At 56.7% G+C, this 15222-nt stretch overlaps 1 protein-coding gene across 3 annotated transcripts; it reads left to right on the forward strand.

Annotated features, from left to right (window-relative positions):
* The first annotated feature begins 1229 nt into the window (after positions 1–1229).
* CACNB3 (calcium voltage-gated channel auxiliary subunit beta 3) lies at positions 1230–14906 on the forward strand. 3 transcript variants are annotated; one of them, XM_033118055.1, is made up of 13 exons: positions 1230–1374; positions 9672–9794; positions 10050–10172; positions 10600–10715; positions 10989–11053; positions 11268–11287; positions 11484–11564; positions 11772–11830; positions 12007–12116; positions 12388–12539; positions 12730–12825; positions 12954–13103; positions 13547–14901. In XM_033118055.1, exons 1-13 carry the CDS (start codon positions 1369–1371, stop codon positions 13859–13861), a joined length of 1416 nt encoding a protein of 471 aa, XP_032973946.1. In that variant the 5' UTR covers positions 1230–1368; the 3' UTR covers positions 13862–14901. The 3 variants fall into 3 exon arrangements, with proteins under 3 accessions (XP_032973946.1, XP_032973945.1, XP_032973944.1); XM_033118054.1 differs by lacking the exon at positions 1230–1374 and adding an exon at positions 2439–2589; XM_033118053.1 differs by lacking the exon at positions 1230–1374 and adding an exon at positions 5238–5953 and having other exon boundaries at positions 13547–14906.
* Positions 14907–15222: the final 316 nt, after the last annotated feature.

The following is a 15222-nucleotide window of genomic DNA, read 5'->3' on the forward strand; positions in this document are numbered from 1 at the left end:
CAGAGCCCAAAGAGGGTTGTTTTTGCCAGTCATCTGGGGGGATCTTGGGGGGCCAGCTAAGAGAGGACAGTTCTGGGGACCTGGGGGCTGGGCTCCCAGCTCTAGCTCTGAGGTTCCTACCTTCTCTTCCTGGCAGAAGGGAGAGGGGTGTGTGATCCAGCAGCTGGAGTGAAAATGAGAAAAAGTGAAGGTTGCAGAGCTGCCTCTATTCACCTCAGATTCCCTCTGATAGGTTCAGAGAGAAGTCATTGATATTTCTATTTTAAAGAAAGGAGTGGAGAGAGATGGTGTTCTAGGCTGTAGGTTCTCAAAGAGTGGAGGGAAGGAAGGAGGGAGGGAGAAGCCAGGGACAATTGCTTGACTTGGCCAGCACCCCCCACCCCACCCCCCTTCTCCTATGGAAACTAAAGCTGCCCCAAGGCCCAGAAGAGCTAGTCCATTAGCTGTGGTCAGCGGGGGAGTATGGGGGAGGGAGGGCTCTCTCCCTTCAGGTCTTAATGCCAAATGAAAGGGAACGCTTCTGCTCCCTCTATTAGAGCCAAAAAAAAAAAAAAAAAAACCAAACAACAAAAAACAAACATAAAAACCTCTATGCACATTTTTACAAAAACATACACAACCTCTATGTCTCGTCTGAATAGTTGAAGCTGAGTGACTTGGGGGTAGGTAGGTGGTAGGGGAATCCTTGGACTCACTGGACTACACCACAGAGGGAGGGAAGTGACTTCCCAAAGCGCTTTCCCGGTTAAGTCCAGCTTGAGGAGGAGCTGGGGGTGGAGAGGAGAATTAATTCTCCCCCAATTTAGCTCCCTCTGGAATGAGGGCAATTGGAGGATCAGCTAAACACAGAGGGAGGGATGTCTTCCAAGATCCCCAGGGTATAGGAGGATTGAGGGGAGGGATACCAGGAACCACCCGGGCAAGGGAGTTAAAAGGGCGAGGAGGGCAGTGAAGCGCCCTGGACCTGAAAGGAAAGAGTTCTAGCTGGTGCTAAGGAGAAGTTGGGGACCCGGGTCATTCAGCTTCAGGGTGTGTCCGTTTCCACAAGGGGATCTACGACACCCTCCCGGCCCCCTAGCCGTCCTCTTTGGTATGGAGAAGAGTCCAGCATCGGGGTGCTGGGGGTGTGGAGGAACCAATGAGAGGCTGATCCGTTCAGAGGGTGCAGGGAGAGAGCTGGCTGGGGATACACCCCTGCTCCCCCCTTCCCCCGCCAGAACTTGGGCTTGTCCTGTTTGACGTGCCCGCCGAAGGGGGCGGGAGGGGTACCGACCCGAGGAGCCGTCCCACGACTGTGTACTCCCGGCCGCCCGGCCTGGCCCTACCGGGACGCTGCCAGGCTCAGCCTTGTCGCCTCTGGAGACCAGGATGGAGGTAGGAGGGATCTAGAGCTCCAGGGGGACCAAGTATCTAAAAAGAGCCCCACAGGAGTGGGAATAGAGTGCAGCCTGGAGTCTCCATACTAGGGGTCTGGAAATGGGACCGCAGCTCCTGGAAAGACGCGAGGGAGAGAGGTTTATCCCGGGCTTCGGTGGGGGTCGGGCTCGGAGCTGCGCACCCTCTGCTCCGGCCAGGGCAGCGCCTCCTACTGGTAGGGCCGAACTCCTGCCTGCGGACAGAAAGGACCCCCGGGCCGGTGCCGCCACCTGGAGGGCTTGTGCCGCCACCCGGCTAGTGAGTCCAGGGGGCGCTGCAGCCGGTGGGGGAGGAGCCGCCAAGCCTCACTCTTTGCCTTCACAGGCTGAGTCCCGCGGCGCTAGCACCTAGGAGAGAGCAGTGACGGTAGAGATTCCCCAGGCGCCGGGCGCGTCCTGGTTAGACTGTCTCCAATTCGATCCCGCAGGAGCCACCGGGTTTGGGCCTGGGACGGCGGATGGACGTGGCTTCCCCGAAATCCAGAGGGGGCGCCTTGACGCTGGGGCTAGCTAGCAGTACATGAGCGTTCTTTTTCGATCCATTCCTCTGCTGAGGTCGGTCGGAGCCGCCACCGGGACCAGGGTGCTTTCCTTTCTCGGGCGCTGGAGGCTGGGCGTGGGAGCACCGAGCTGGGGTCAGGGGATCAGAACCTTCTGACCGAAGCTCCAGAGTCGGGCAGCCCTTGAGCTACTCACGCCCTTCTGCCTGCGGCGGTGGGAATTCCTGAGTCCCTTTTCTGGGGAGGGGATAGAGGAAGAAGTGAGGGTGGGCAGGCGGAAAAGGGATGAGAGCTTTATGGATGGAAGGACAGTGGGAGGCAACCCGATAAACAGAGAACAGGAACCGTAGAGAGGAAGAAGATGAGACGGAAATGGAGAGAGCAGGACTGAAAGGCGACGGGAGAGGGCGAGAGTGACAGAGAAGGCGAGAAAGGGAGAGAGGGAGGAAGGGAGGGAAGAGGAAAGGGGGAGGGAACCTGGAGAGAGGGAAGGGAGCAGGCGGTGGAGCCAGGCGGGCGTGGGGCGAGGCCAGGCGTACAGGCAGCAGCCCTTGTGCAGAGCTGCGGCCGGGTCCTGCTCCCGCCTCGGAGCCCCTGGCCCCGGGGAGGGGGAGAGGCCGCTAGTCCGGTCTATGTCTTTTTCTGACTCCAGTGCAACCTTCCTGCTGAATGAGGTAAACGGGGGGGGGGGGCCCCTCCCCAGGGGTGGGAGAAAAGCCCCACTCCAAGCTAGGAAAAGGGCCGTATTTGGGGGAGACTGCAGTGATGGAGAGGGAGGGAAACCAAAGGTGAGGCTAAGGGTGAATGAGGGGGTAAGAAAAAAAGGAGCAGACAGAGCTGGCAGCCTCGAAGCACTGGGACTGGGATAGGAGAGGACTGACTGGGGAGCTAGAAAAGAGGACAGAGAGAGGAGGGCTCTGCCAAACTCCCCCCACCCAACCCTCCCCAGGTTCCCTGGGGGCAGCCTTGCAGCTAGAACATTGGGATATTTGGTTTGGTCCAGATCTTATAGACTGCTGTGGAGGACTTCCCAGAGGTCCTAGCTCCTGCCTCAGTTTCCTCATTCAATGATCAGGGACTGGAATCTGCTCCGCTTCTTGGTACACTTATAGGAGAAGCTAGAAAGTATTCTAGAGGTTCCCAAAACTCCAACTCCCAAACCTGGTTATTCAGGCTTTCCTCCTATGTCCTGCTTCCTTGCCTTGGGTACCTGCTAGCTGCCAGTCTAACAGCTCTCTCCTAATAAGAGGAGGGAAGGAGGAATCCTCTCCTGGAATCCGTTTTTCTTTTCCTTTTTTTTTCCTCAGCTCTCTTCCCTTATGCTCAGTCATGGGAAAGAAAAGGGGTTAGGGGCCACAAGACACTGACAGGCACATGTCTTTTTACAGGACAGAAAGTCACTAGGTTGGCATGAAAACTGGAGTAGACAGGTGTGGGTGAGGTGAGAAGTGGAAGGGGGTATTGAGTAGCAACTCAGAGATAAGGGAGAGAGAGAGGCTCTGAAGCCGTGTGAGACCCAGGGGATGGACCCAGGTAAGAGGAACTTGAACCTATCTCCTGGGGGTGGTTGGCATAGCAACTCATGCTTCAGATGCTTCAGGAGGGAGACCAAAGGAGACTTAGACACCATTGTCCTGTATGGGGATGCTGTCTTTACAACAAGTTGTGTGAGGAAGGAATGAAGCTCATAGCAGATCCACTGTTACCTACAGTCCCTGGGATGCCCTGGTGGTGGGGATTCCCAAAAGGAGAGGCCAGGAGAGTGGATTCAAAGATGGGGAGAGAAGCAGATGCCTCAGCAGCTGTCTTCTTCATTAGAGTTACCTCCCAGGAGAGGGCACGTTGAGGGTCATATTCTCTTACACCTCATGCCTTCTTTTCGCCCCTCTGGAAGAACGGAAGGAATTGAAGAGGCAGAGAATAAAAAAGGAGCATATAGGGATTCTGAGGAACTGGGAAAGGAAACAAAAGTGAGAAGACAGCGTGTCTGGGAACTTCCAAGACAGAAGAGTCCAATATATGACCAACCTCCAAATGATGCTGGACTCAGGAGAGGGAACTGGGAAAGCGGACTGCCTCTCCCAGTAGTGATTGGTCCCCTCAGCCATTGGGGCTCCAACAAAATTGTTTGCCAGATCCAGCAGGAAGAAGAGGCTGTGCAGGGCTGAACTACACCACTCACAGGGTTAGACAGACTGAAGGCAGACTAAAGACGGTCTTAAGAGTAGGCCCTTTCTCTCTTTTTCTTGCCAACAGAACAAGTGACATAAGTAGGAAGCCAGTTGGTTTGGATGGTCTTTCTCTCCCATGAACAGTGCTTTCTCCCATAGGTCTCATCAAACCCTGTCAGTTTTGGTTTTCTAATTCCACTGTAGCCCAGGAATGTAAAGGGATGAGTAGATTCTTGATTCACCCTCCTAGGGGTGAAAAACTGGGAATGGAGAAGGATTGAGCTTCGAAGTTCTCCAGGTGGTAACCTTCTGTCATCTCACATCCCCCTCTAGGTGGTGGGTGCGAGGGGGGCCCATAGGCAGTCAAAATTCAAAGGAATACTTTTGCTCTGGAGATGGAAAAAAAGGAGGGAGCTCCAATAGGTGGATCTTTGGGGAAATTGGCTCAAAATAAGGGCTGCTGCTGCTCTGTCTCTAACCTCAAGTCTCAATGCTCCTTTAAAGGAGACTGACTGGTGCAGAGTGGTACCTGTGGCTACAACGGGGATACCGGCCACTCCAACCCCATCCTTTTGCTAAGGAGAAAATCTGGCCTTAAGCTAATGACTCTGGCCAGATTTGTCCTTCCCCCTCCCGACCCCAGTCTGTCCAGGACCCCACCTTCTGTCACAGCCACAATCCCCCTACCTCCACCTTCTGGTTTCTTTCCCGGTCCCTTAGGCTCACCTAAGACAGCCCCTCCCTGTCCCAATTCCCACGGGTGCCTTGGCAATGCCTGGCACAGTCTTCGGCGAGGAAGTGAGTAAGGGAACCCCCCATCCTGGCCAGACTAGGATGAAATCTGCCTGCGCACCAGGTGTAGGGCGGCCGGACCCAAAACCTGCCCTTTTGCACGGGTTGGGCGACACGGCCCCTTGCTGCAGGGTGCAATGAGAGGGCCGAGCACCTGGTGTGGCAGGAGCTACTTTCGTGGCATTGACGTGGAGTCGCCAAACCCATTCCTCCCCAGTGCCATTACGGGGTTCGCTTTTGGAGTCTCAGGGACCGCCAGGGCCCAGACACGCCTCCCGCTCACCTGGGGCCCCTCCCCCGTCTGCGCCTGCCCCAGCCCCGCCTCTTCTGTCTCCCCATTTTCCTGTCTCCCCCGCCTGTCTCCTGCCTCTATCTCTCCTTTCTCCCTCTTCTGCCTCCCAATAACCTGCGCCCGCTTCTTTCTCGGCTCGGGTCTCCTTTCCCTCCGCCTCTCCGCTCCCCCTCCCCTCCACCGCTCCAGCCCTTTGTTTCCCGGCGGAGTATTTCCTGGGTTGCCGAGCGTCTCAGTCTCCGCATCTCTCCTCGCCCCGCCTTCTCCCAGCCTGGATCCGCCCGCCCTGTCTCTCCTCCCCTTCCTCCCCGCCGCCCCTCGGGTCCGTAGGTGCTGGGGGACCCACCTTCTACCCAGCTCCCGTCCGCTACCCTCTCCCAGCCGGGTCTCGGGCTCCCCGGGTGGCGGGCGCCCCAGTCGCCGCCCCCGCCTGCTCCCGGGGAGGGGGGTCAGGTGGGCGGGCACTATTGTTGTAGGAGCCAGCGCCAGATTCCTCAGCCGCGCTCGGGGTGGGACTGGCTGGGTTTGGGGGGTGGGGTGGGGGTAAGCGGTGATTTGAGCTCCGAGCAGCTGGTCTTCGCGGCTCGCTCCCTCCTTCGCGCTCTCTGGTTCTGCGCCGCCGCCCGCAGGGCTGCGGGGCTCGGTGGCATCTATCGGGCGCGGCCCGCTGTCCTCGCCCCTGCCTCCAGGCCGCTCCCGCCCCCGGCGCCGCTCGCTTCCCCCCACCCGGACTCCCCCATGTATGACGACTCCTACGTGCCCGGGTTTGAGGACTCGGAGGCGGTGAGTGCCCACGATGAGGGTGGGGGTGGGGAAGTTGGGGTGACACTTGCTCTCCCTTGGACCCTTCTCCCAGTCCAGGACTTTGAAAAAACGTGGCGGGGAAGAGCGTTGCGGGGGGTTGGGGGCGCTCCAGGAAATTGGGGCGATGATTTTCGTGCCGCGGGCTCTTCGGTACCCCAATCCTAGACCAAGGAGCTCGGGGTGTGTGCAGGGAGGGAGTAGTGTGAGGGGAAGGCTCGAGCAAGTGGCTCCAAAGCCCAGAACAGAGGGTAGAGGGAGGAAGGGCTAGAGACTGAGGGAACAGGGGCTTTAGAAAGGGCACACGACATGTCTCAAGTTCCCACAGGTGGATTGATCGGGTCTGAACACAACCGCTTTCAGAGGAGAAGCTGAATTTCTTGGGGAGAGGGACAATCCAGACCTCCCATGACACAAATACAGGACAAATTTAGGGAGCCTGAGAGAACACCAGAGAATCGGGTACCAGCCTCTTCAGACAGAAAGATCACAAAACTTGAAGACCTCCATTATTCCTTCCCCCTTCCATCCTGAGCTTGCCTCATCTCTTCACCCTGCCTTTAGCCCAGCTTCTCTCCCAGGCTGCAAAGTGGGCACCCAGCACATGGGTGGGCCAGCTGACTGAGCCCCATCCTGTCCGTGCCTCCTGCTGAGGCATCCTCAGAACAGCAGGCACCCTGAGCTCCTCTCAGCATGGAGGACCTGGAGCTGAAGCCAGAGGAGCTGAGGGCCTGGGGATGGAGAGGAAGCTCTTTGCTCAGAGAACCAGGCAACCGATAAATATTTAATTCTCCTTTTTGCTTTTATCTCCTGACCCACTGAGACAAATCAGCTCATTAGTCAGTGATTCCCGGAGCTCAGGGAGCATGGAGAGTGACTGGAAGGATGGAGCAAAGATGGGGAGCAGCTTCTCAGTGCCTTCTCTCAAACATCCTGCAAGAAGGCCTCCTTAGAAGAGGACCACTAGATGGCTTGGAAGGGGTCCTTGATAGGTGTGGAGGGTAGAGCACTCCAGGATCGAAAGTGGAGTGTTTGAGTCTTCTCCCATCTCTTGCTGCCCAGCCCAGGATAGATGAGTTCTAGGGCTCAGAATAGGCAGCTATCAGTCCTTTCCTGGGCTCCTGCTGGGCCAATTCCCCATTGGGCCTCTGGGCCTAATTACATGGCAGCTAGAGCAGATGATTTTCAAGGCTCTGGTGGACACCTCTTTGTGACAGTTGAAGAGACAGCTGGCATGGCCCAGGGTGCCAAGGTGAGCTTGAGAACAAACCTTCCTGCTTGGCTGGAGGGCCCTAGAAGATTCTTCCCATCACTGGTAGTAAGGCAAGAGCTGTTTCAAGGGAAAGACTGACATGTGGGTGGCGTTGGGGGCAGCCCGCTAACCCATTGCTCACTTCTCACCCCTCTCTGGGCCCTGGATCACCCTCCCCAACTTCCCTTTCTCTTGCCTGGCTCCTTGCTCTCCCTGAGGCCCCCTCTGAAGCAGTAGGAGGGAGATCAGGCTCTAAATAAAGCCACTGGCTCATCTCCCTCCTCTCCTTCCCCCGTGCCAGGCAAGAGTGGAGCTGCAGCCTGCCCACACACTCACCAAGCAAGGGGGGCACCACTAGGGCACTGTGCCAACTCCTGGCAGCTCCAAAGTACTGAGCCTCTGGCTGCTCTGGCATAGTGGGGTAGGGAAGGCAAGACCCCAGAGTAGGCCTGGAAGGGCAGCCCTGACCTCCCCAAGTGATACCAGAGCATGAAAGATGGTGAACTCTGAGGACTTGGGAATAATAGACAGGGGGTTCCATTCTGAACCTGACTCATTAAACATTTAGGGAGAGATTCTATCCTTCCCATCCTAGAATGAGAGGCCAGGTAACCCAGATACCCCAGGAGGGACATTAAGATGACTAAATTAGGCTGAGAGCCTGGAGAGCCGAGATAAAGGCCAGACTCCTCTTCCAGCACAGGTCAGGGCATCTAAGAGGCATCTGATGGATACTTATCAAAGTGAATGATCATCCGGCCTTACCTCCTGCCTCCTGGCCTGTTGTCCCCTGTTCCCTTCGTTCAGCTGTCTCCTACATCTAAGACCCCTCATACATCTAAGACCCCTGGAAGGAGATCCCACACTCTACTAACAATGCAAAGGTTCTTTCTGGGGCTCAGCACCCTTTATCCTACTGCCAAGCCAGCCTTATTTTCTTCTCAAGAGAGATGAGGAACAGCAGGCAGAATCTCCTCCTCTGTAAAAGGAGACTTTCCCACCTGTGCTGTCTTTGTGTCTTCCGTCTACCCCAGACATTGACTTTAGCTTACGATCTAGAGCCTGGGCAGATATCAAGCTGACCTGCCTTCTTGCCTATGGTGGGACTGGGGCAGAGGGCATGGCGACAGCAGGTGTTTGAATCTGTCTTCTCCACTGACCTCTGGCCTCTGCTGCCTTCTGTAGGTGCTCATGCACCGCGGACTTGAAGGAATGTTCCTCAGGTTGAGAATATCCTAAAACCGCTTCTGTTAATACACACACATTCCCACATGGACCCGAACTAGGCTCCTATTTGTCTCTGCCACTTGGACCTCAGAATTGATGGAAGTGCTACTTCAGGCCTCTGATCATAAAGAGGGGAAACTGAGGCAGAAAACAAAAGCTCCCCTTTTCCCTGGGCTGAGAGGGACACCCAGACATCCTGACTTCTACACTCCTGTCCTAAGATCCAGCTTCCTTTACTCAATTGTACGTCTTTCTCACAGCCTTGAAGGTGAGCTCTGCAACCCTCCAAATGCACCCTCGTTGCCCAAAGACCTGCCAATGGGCAGGACTCAGACACTCTTCTTGGCTAAGGTTACCAAAGACCCCACCCCTACATCCTCAGGGTACTGCTCCCCTGGCTGGGTTGCCGGGCACCAACATGGCCTTCCTCCAGGATAGGCCCCTTGGGGGAGGGGTGGGGAGATATGGGCCAGGTGGTGGGTGTGGCCCAGCCTCACACACCCAGGGAGATAGCTTTGTGTTGCCTTCTTAGTTGGTGTCCTTTGCTGCCCACACCTGGCCAGTTGCCCCAGCAGGTGTGAGAGGAAAGAAGATGGGGGGTGGGGATGGGCGGAGAGAGTATAGAGGAAGTAACTTCCAGGAGTTGGTAGCTCTGTGTCCCCTTCAACCTGGAAAGGTAGGGACTGGGGAAGATGAGACCTAAGGGGTGGATGGCTGTATCCTGACACTCAGGACCAGGGCCATGCCAACCAGCATCTCTTGACTGTTCCCAGCTGGCTGTATTCCTGCCAGGCATTTTAAAGGGATAAAGTCTAGGCTGCTTTGCAGGCTGATGTGAAAAAGAGAGCTCACTGGGTCGCCTGGATTCAGAATCATCTTCAATATATCATCTTCAGCACATCTCCCTTCCCTCCGCCTGGGAGGATGTGGTAGAGGGAAGAAAAGGGAGGAAGGAGGGAAGTGAAGGCTCTATTCAAAGCTACAGTATTAATAGTCTTGGGGGGAGGGGCCCAGATCTTATCACATGGACTGGGGGTCTTTCCTACAGCACTAGAGGAATTATGGTCCTTCTCAGGGAAATTGGAGGGACCATTGGGGTGTGGCCACCCCTATGGACATGGAGAGGCTGGGGTTCATGGAGGCACTACTATAGGGGTCAGAGAGTGCTTCTATATTCCCTTCCCACCTGAGCTCAGGGGTCACAGCCTCTCCCCGTGGCAGGGTTCAGCCGACTCCTATACCAGCCGCCCATCTCTGGACTCAGACGTCTCCCTAGAGGAGGACCGGGAGAGCGCCCGGCGTGAAGTGGAGAGCCAGGCTCAGCAGCAGCTCGAGAGGGCCAAGGTATCCTCTTGCTTGTGGCTGGGGGCAAAACAGGCCAGGCTGGATAGAATCTGTGCTCCGTCCTAAGTCCCGAAGGGTCACTGGGCAGGATGTACGTGAGTGTGAAAGATTGTGCGTGTGTGTGTGTGTGTGTGTGTGTGTGTGTGTGATGGACAGGCGATGCCTTCCCCTCCCCACCCTCTGCTGATGGGACACTGAAACTAGGAGGGGCGCTCTGAGGCTCCCCTCATTGGCACTGATGACCAAATTCTCTAGCACAAACCCGTGGCATTTGCTGTGAGGACCAATGTCAGCTACTGTGGCGTACTGGACGAGGAGTGCCCAGTCCAGGGCTCTGGAGTCAACTTTGAGGCCAAAGATTTTCTGCACATTAAAGAGGTAACCAACCCCCTTCCTTTCAGATAGTAGCCACATAATTTCCCTGCTCTTGCTCCAGTCTCCATGCCTCTTAATTTAGTCCTATAAACAAGTCCCTGAACTCAACTCTTGTCCTTAACACACACCCGTACACCTCTCATATCCAAGACGCAATCCCCAGGGTCTCCATCCGAGACCTGGCTTGGGCCTCAGTCTCCATATGTGGAAAGTGAGCAGTTAGATTAGCTGTCTCAGGTCCTCTATGACCGTTGTGATGCCTCGTGGAAATTTTGGGAGGCTCAAACCTAGCTGCCCCTTCTCCTGCCCCTTCTCTTTGTGCTGCTGCATCAAACCAGCCCTGTGAATGCCTCCCTGGCTCCTCCACAGCCACGGCTATGGCCTGGGCCTCCTCTTCTCACTGCCTCTTCCCGCTCCACCCTGCCCCCAGAAGTACAGCAATGACTGGTGGATCGGGCGGCTAGTGAAAGAGGGCGGGGACATTGCCTTCATCCCCAGCCCCCAGCGCCTGGAGAGCATCCGGCTCAAGCAGGAGCAGAAGGCCAGGTGAGAACAGGCCTCTGACTCAGTAACACCCCCACACACGTGTGCACTTCACCTGAAGCCTGCTTCACTGTACCTGCATGCATATCCCACCCCCCAATACATTCAGACCCAGCTATACACATTTACACCCCACAAATATACATACATACACACAGATGCACGTCACACACCCCTCCTGCCTAGCTAAAATATAAGGAAATATTTACAACTGTTAAATAATGTGTAGAGCATATACATACAAAGATGCTTACTGACCTCTCTTGCTGCTCTCAGGAGATCTGGGAACCCCTCCAGCCTGAGTGACATTGGCAACCGGCGCTCCCCTCCTCCGTCTCTAGGTAGCCTCCCCCCAACTCACCTGTCTTGGGTAGGTGGGTTGTTAGGACAGGGGGCAAGAAGATTCTCCCCAGGTGAACTGTGTGAGAAAGGGTTGGTGGAGGGGTCAAAATAGCTGGGAGAAGCCCAGTGTCTCCCCTGGGGAAGGGAATACACGCCCCCAGGGCCTTTCCCCCCTTCACCAACTTTAATCTTTTATTTCCCTTTTCCAAAAAGCCAAGCAGAAGCAAAAGCAGGTGAGTCAAGGAAGGGACCTGGGCTGGGGGGCTCATGGATTGTGGCTGTTGGGGACAGGCTTCTGGGCAGTCATTGTGGAGGGGCAGCAGGACAGACAGGGGAGGGAGCCCAGCACTTCTGAATCTCCCCACTCCAGTCAGGCAGAGGGCAGACCACAGGGCCGTGGCTTTGCCTGACCTCAGGTCACTTTTGCAGGCAGAACATGTTCCCCCTTATGATGTGGTGCCCTCCATGCGGCCTGTGGTGTTGGTGGGACCCTCTCTGAAAGGTTATGAGGTGAGACCCCAAAGAGTTACCTCTACCAAGCCTGCCATGCAAAGGCCCCGAGGGACAGTGGGAGGGTATGTTGTTTCTCCCCACCCGCCATCCCCCAGGTCTGGGTGGAAGGGGTGGGCTCCAGGGCCATGCCTGGGGATGCTGCCCCTCTCCAAGAGGGCCCTCTGTCCATTCCATGCCTTCCCCCCTCCCAACCTCGCCCACCAGGTCACAGACATGATGCAGAAGGCTCTCTTCGACTTCCTCAAACATAGGTTTGATGGCAGGTAAGCTACCCTGGGCCGGAGTGGTGTGAGAACCAGGCAGGCTGTCACTGCCTCCTTCCAGGTGTCTGCAGCAAGGTCTACTCTCAAGGGACAGTTAGGAGTAAAGAGGTCCTGGGTAAGTCGGGACCAGGGCTTGACATTTAGAAGTGAGGTGGAATTCTCCACCCCTGCCCCAGGATTTCCATCACCCGAGTCACAGCTGACCTCTCCCTGGCAAAACGGTCCGTGCTCAACAATCCCGGCAAGAGGACCATCATTGAGCGCTCCTCCGCCCGCTCCAGCATCGGTGAGAAGTCCCAGGCACCCACTTTGTGGCCCACGCAGGCCTCACCGAGAACCCTCTTCCTACCTCTCTCTTCCCCAGCTCCTTCTCCACCTGCCCCAGGATTGACAAGAACGCCCCTGGTGTCCTCAATTGCCTGGGCTCTGCCTGCCCAGGCTTTGGCGAACACCTTCTCCCTCCAATTCCTTCCCTTTCACCATCGGGGAGAACCCCAAGCCTCATTGGAGGAAGTGGGTAGAGCAGCCAGTGAGCATTGTGGCTCCTCCCTCTTTAGCTGAAGTGCAGAGTGAGATCGAGCGCATATTCGAGCTGGCCAAATCCCTGCAGCTGGTAGTGTTGGATGCCGACACCATCAACCACCCAGCACAGCTGGCCAAGACCTCACTGGCCCCCATCATCGTCTTTGTCAAAGTCTCCTCACCAAAGGTGAGCAGTGGAGATGCAGGAGGCCCCCAGGGTTAGCCTCCTAGAATGGGCTGTAACTCAGCTTGGTCCCTGCCCCAGGGCTCCTGAATTCCCTTTTCCTGATGCCAGATCACAAGTGGGGGACATGCCCAGTTCTCTCTAGGCCCAGCTCTGTCCAGGATCCCCAGGCCTCGCTCTGCTTTCCCCTCAGGTGCTGCAGCGGCTCATCCGCTCCCGCGGGAAGTCACAGATGAAGCACCTAACTGTACAGATGATGGCATATGATAAACTGGTTCAGTGCCCACCGGTGAGTGCCTGGGAAAGCCACTCCTGTGCCTTCTCCAGTTGTTTTCCCTGGGGTTGGAGGAGTGATGGAGATGGTGGGGGCTGCTGCTGAAAGGAAACCAATATTCCCCCTTTCCTTTCCCTGCCCAGGAGTCATTTGACGTGATTCTGGACGAGAACCAGCTGGAGGACGCCTGTGAGCACCTGGCTGAGTACCTGGAGGTTTACTGGCGGGCCACACACCACCCAGCCCCCGGCCCCGGACTCCTGGGCCCTCCCAGTGCCATCCCCGGACTTCAGGTAACCATTTCCAATGGGCACTGATGTGCAGGCTAAGCCAGCCAAAGCAGTGCCCCCTCCCCGCCCAGAGGATCGTCCTTGGCCTACAGTTTGAAGGCCAAAGGATCAGAGAACTCAGCTGTGCTAGGGCCGATGGACGAAGGAACTTCCTGATGCGAGAGGGAATAAATCAATGAGCTGGTTAACCAGAGGTTACTTTTCTAGAAACACACTCTCAAACCTTTCTCTGATCTGTCTTGAAGGCAGAGCCTGAATGTTGCAAGAGTCAAACACTCCAGTTTTCCGTATCTGAAAAGAAAAGATGCTCCAGTATGCGTCCCTTCCTTGCACGATTTCCTCTACACAGGAACTGCTTGTTGAGGGGGAAGAATCCCGCTTCCTGCTAGAGGTGGGAGGAGGGGGGATCTGCACTGCCTCACTTAGAGCTGTTGTGTTGCCCCCAGAACCAGCAGCTACTGGGGGAGCGTGGTGAGGAGCACTCACCCCTCGAGCGGGACAGCTTGATGCCCTCAGACGAAGCCAGCGAGAGCTCCCGCCAAGCCTGGACAGGGTCCTCGCAGCGCAGCTCCCACCACCTGGACGAGGACTATACAGACGCCTACCAGGACCTGTACCAGCCTCACCGCCAACACACCTCGGGGCTGCCTAGTGCCAACGGGCACGACCCCCAAGACCGACTCCTTGCCCAGGACTCGGAGCACAACCACAATGACCGGAACTGGCAGCGCAACCGGCCCTGGCCTAAAGATAGCTACTGAATGCCTCCTGCTGCCCTACCCTGGCAGGCACAGGCACAGCTGGCTGGGGCACCCACTCCAGGCAGGTCGGCGTTAGACTGGCATTAGGCTGGCACTAGGCTCAGCCCCCGCAACCCCCTGCCCAGCCCCAGCTCCAGGGCTGCCTATGGTCCCAAAGTTCTGGGAGAAGCAGGGGCCCCCTCACCTCCTGGGCAGTGACCCTTCCCTAGGCTCCCATTCCAGGTACTAGCTATGTGCTGCACCCCTGGCACCTTCCCCTCCTGCACAAGAAGCTGCCCCACTGGGCAGTGCCCTCAGGCCAGGACCCCTCAGCAGGGGCCTTCCCACTACTCAGGGAAGGGATGCCCCCTCCAAGTGATGAGGGTAGGTGTGAGCAACATGGTATGAGGAAGAAACAAGGTCCCTGAGCAGACACAGTCCTAATAGTCAAGGGACTCGGGTTGTGCACTGGGGTCCGAGAGCCGCCACTCACCTCACTGCCACACTAGAAATGAGACAATCAAAGTCCGAGGGTGGGTGGCATTGCCATCCTTCAGCTGGGTGGGGCATCCACATGCAAGACTGGAGCAGCAGGCCAGCTGGGCTGGGGCCAGAAGCCTCACAGCTGATGCTCTAGAAAGGGCTCTCCTCCCCCTGCCGGGACGCTTCCTCATACCTGACAGGGCCAGCGACCAGTACGGCCAAGCCAAACGGCGGAGGGGAGCCAACCTGGACTGGGGGTTTGGGAAAGGCGGGCGTTGGATAGCAGAGAACGTATGGAACAGCTTTGGGGGCCTCTTTGCTCCCCTCATCCTTTTGCTCTTGCATCTGCCATTCCTGTTCTTGGGCCTCATGCCTCCTGGGAGATATGGGCCCCCAACTTGACGCCCTGATTCATAGCTGCTGCTTGTTAAGTTAGGGTTAGATGGGGAGAGACAGGACCCAGTGGACAGCCCCCAGAGTCCCCGTCTGCCCTTGCCTTATGGCTCTAGTGTGTGACCTACAGAGCATGTTCCATAAGACCCTGTCCCACCTCTGTCATCACTAATAAACACCATGCACAGTCCCTCAGGCTCCTGTTGTCTGCTCAGGTGGCTGGTTCCTCCCTGCGAGGCCCAGGTCCGGAGGAAGCCAAGAAGTATCCTGATCTCCTTTCTCACAAAGGACCCACTGAGTAGAAAGGGCAAAAGGACCGAGCTGGGGGAGGACCCATATTCCCAGGAACCCCAAACCCACCCCCTCATGCCAAGGTGCCTGGAGGGAAACGTTCAGTAGCTCAGAAAGGACTTCCTGGGGAAGGAGACAGGGAAGAGGCTTTGTCACAGCCTTCAACTGTCCCTGCCTCAGGCCAGAAGGCCCTACAAGTAGCTGCAACGCGAACT

Source organism: Rhinolophus ferrumequinum, chromosome 10, assembly GCF_004115265.2.
Source record: "Rhinolophus ferrumequinum isolate MPI-CBG mRhiFer1 chromosome 10, mRhiFer1_v1.p, whole genome shotgun sequence".
Taxonomy (NCBI): domain Eukaryota; kingdom Metazoa; phylum Chordata; class Mammalia; order Chiroptera; family Rhinolophidae; genus Rhinolophus; species Rhinolophus ferrumequinum.

What these genes read in the sequence shown, in the direction of transcription:
- CACNB3 (XM_033118053.1), top strand. Translation starts at nt 5,909, where the DNA reads ATGTATGACGACTCCTACGTGCCCGGGTTTGAGGACTCGGAGGCG. An exon ending in AAACATAGGTTTGATGGCAG is followed by an intron (nt 11,831 to 12,006) that starts GTAAGCTACCCT and finishes CCCCTGCCCCAG; the next exon opens with GATTTCCATCACCCGAGTCA. An exon ending in CTCCGCCCGCTCCAGCATCG is followed by an intron (nt 12,117 to 12,387) that starts GTGAGAAGTCCC and finishes CTCCCTCTTTAG; the next exon opens with CTGAAGTGCAGAGTGAGATC.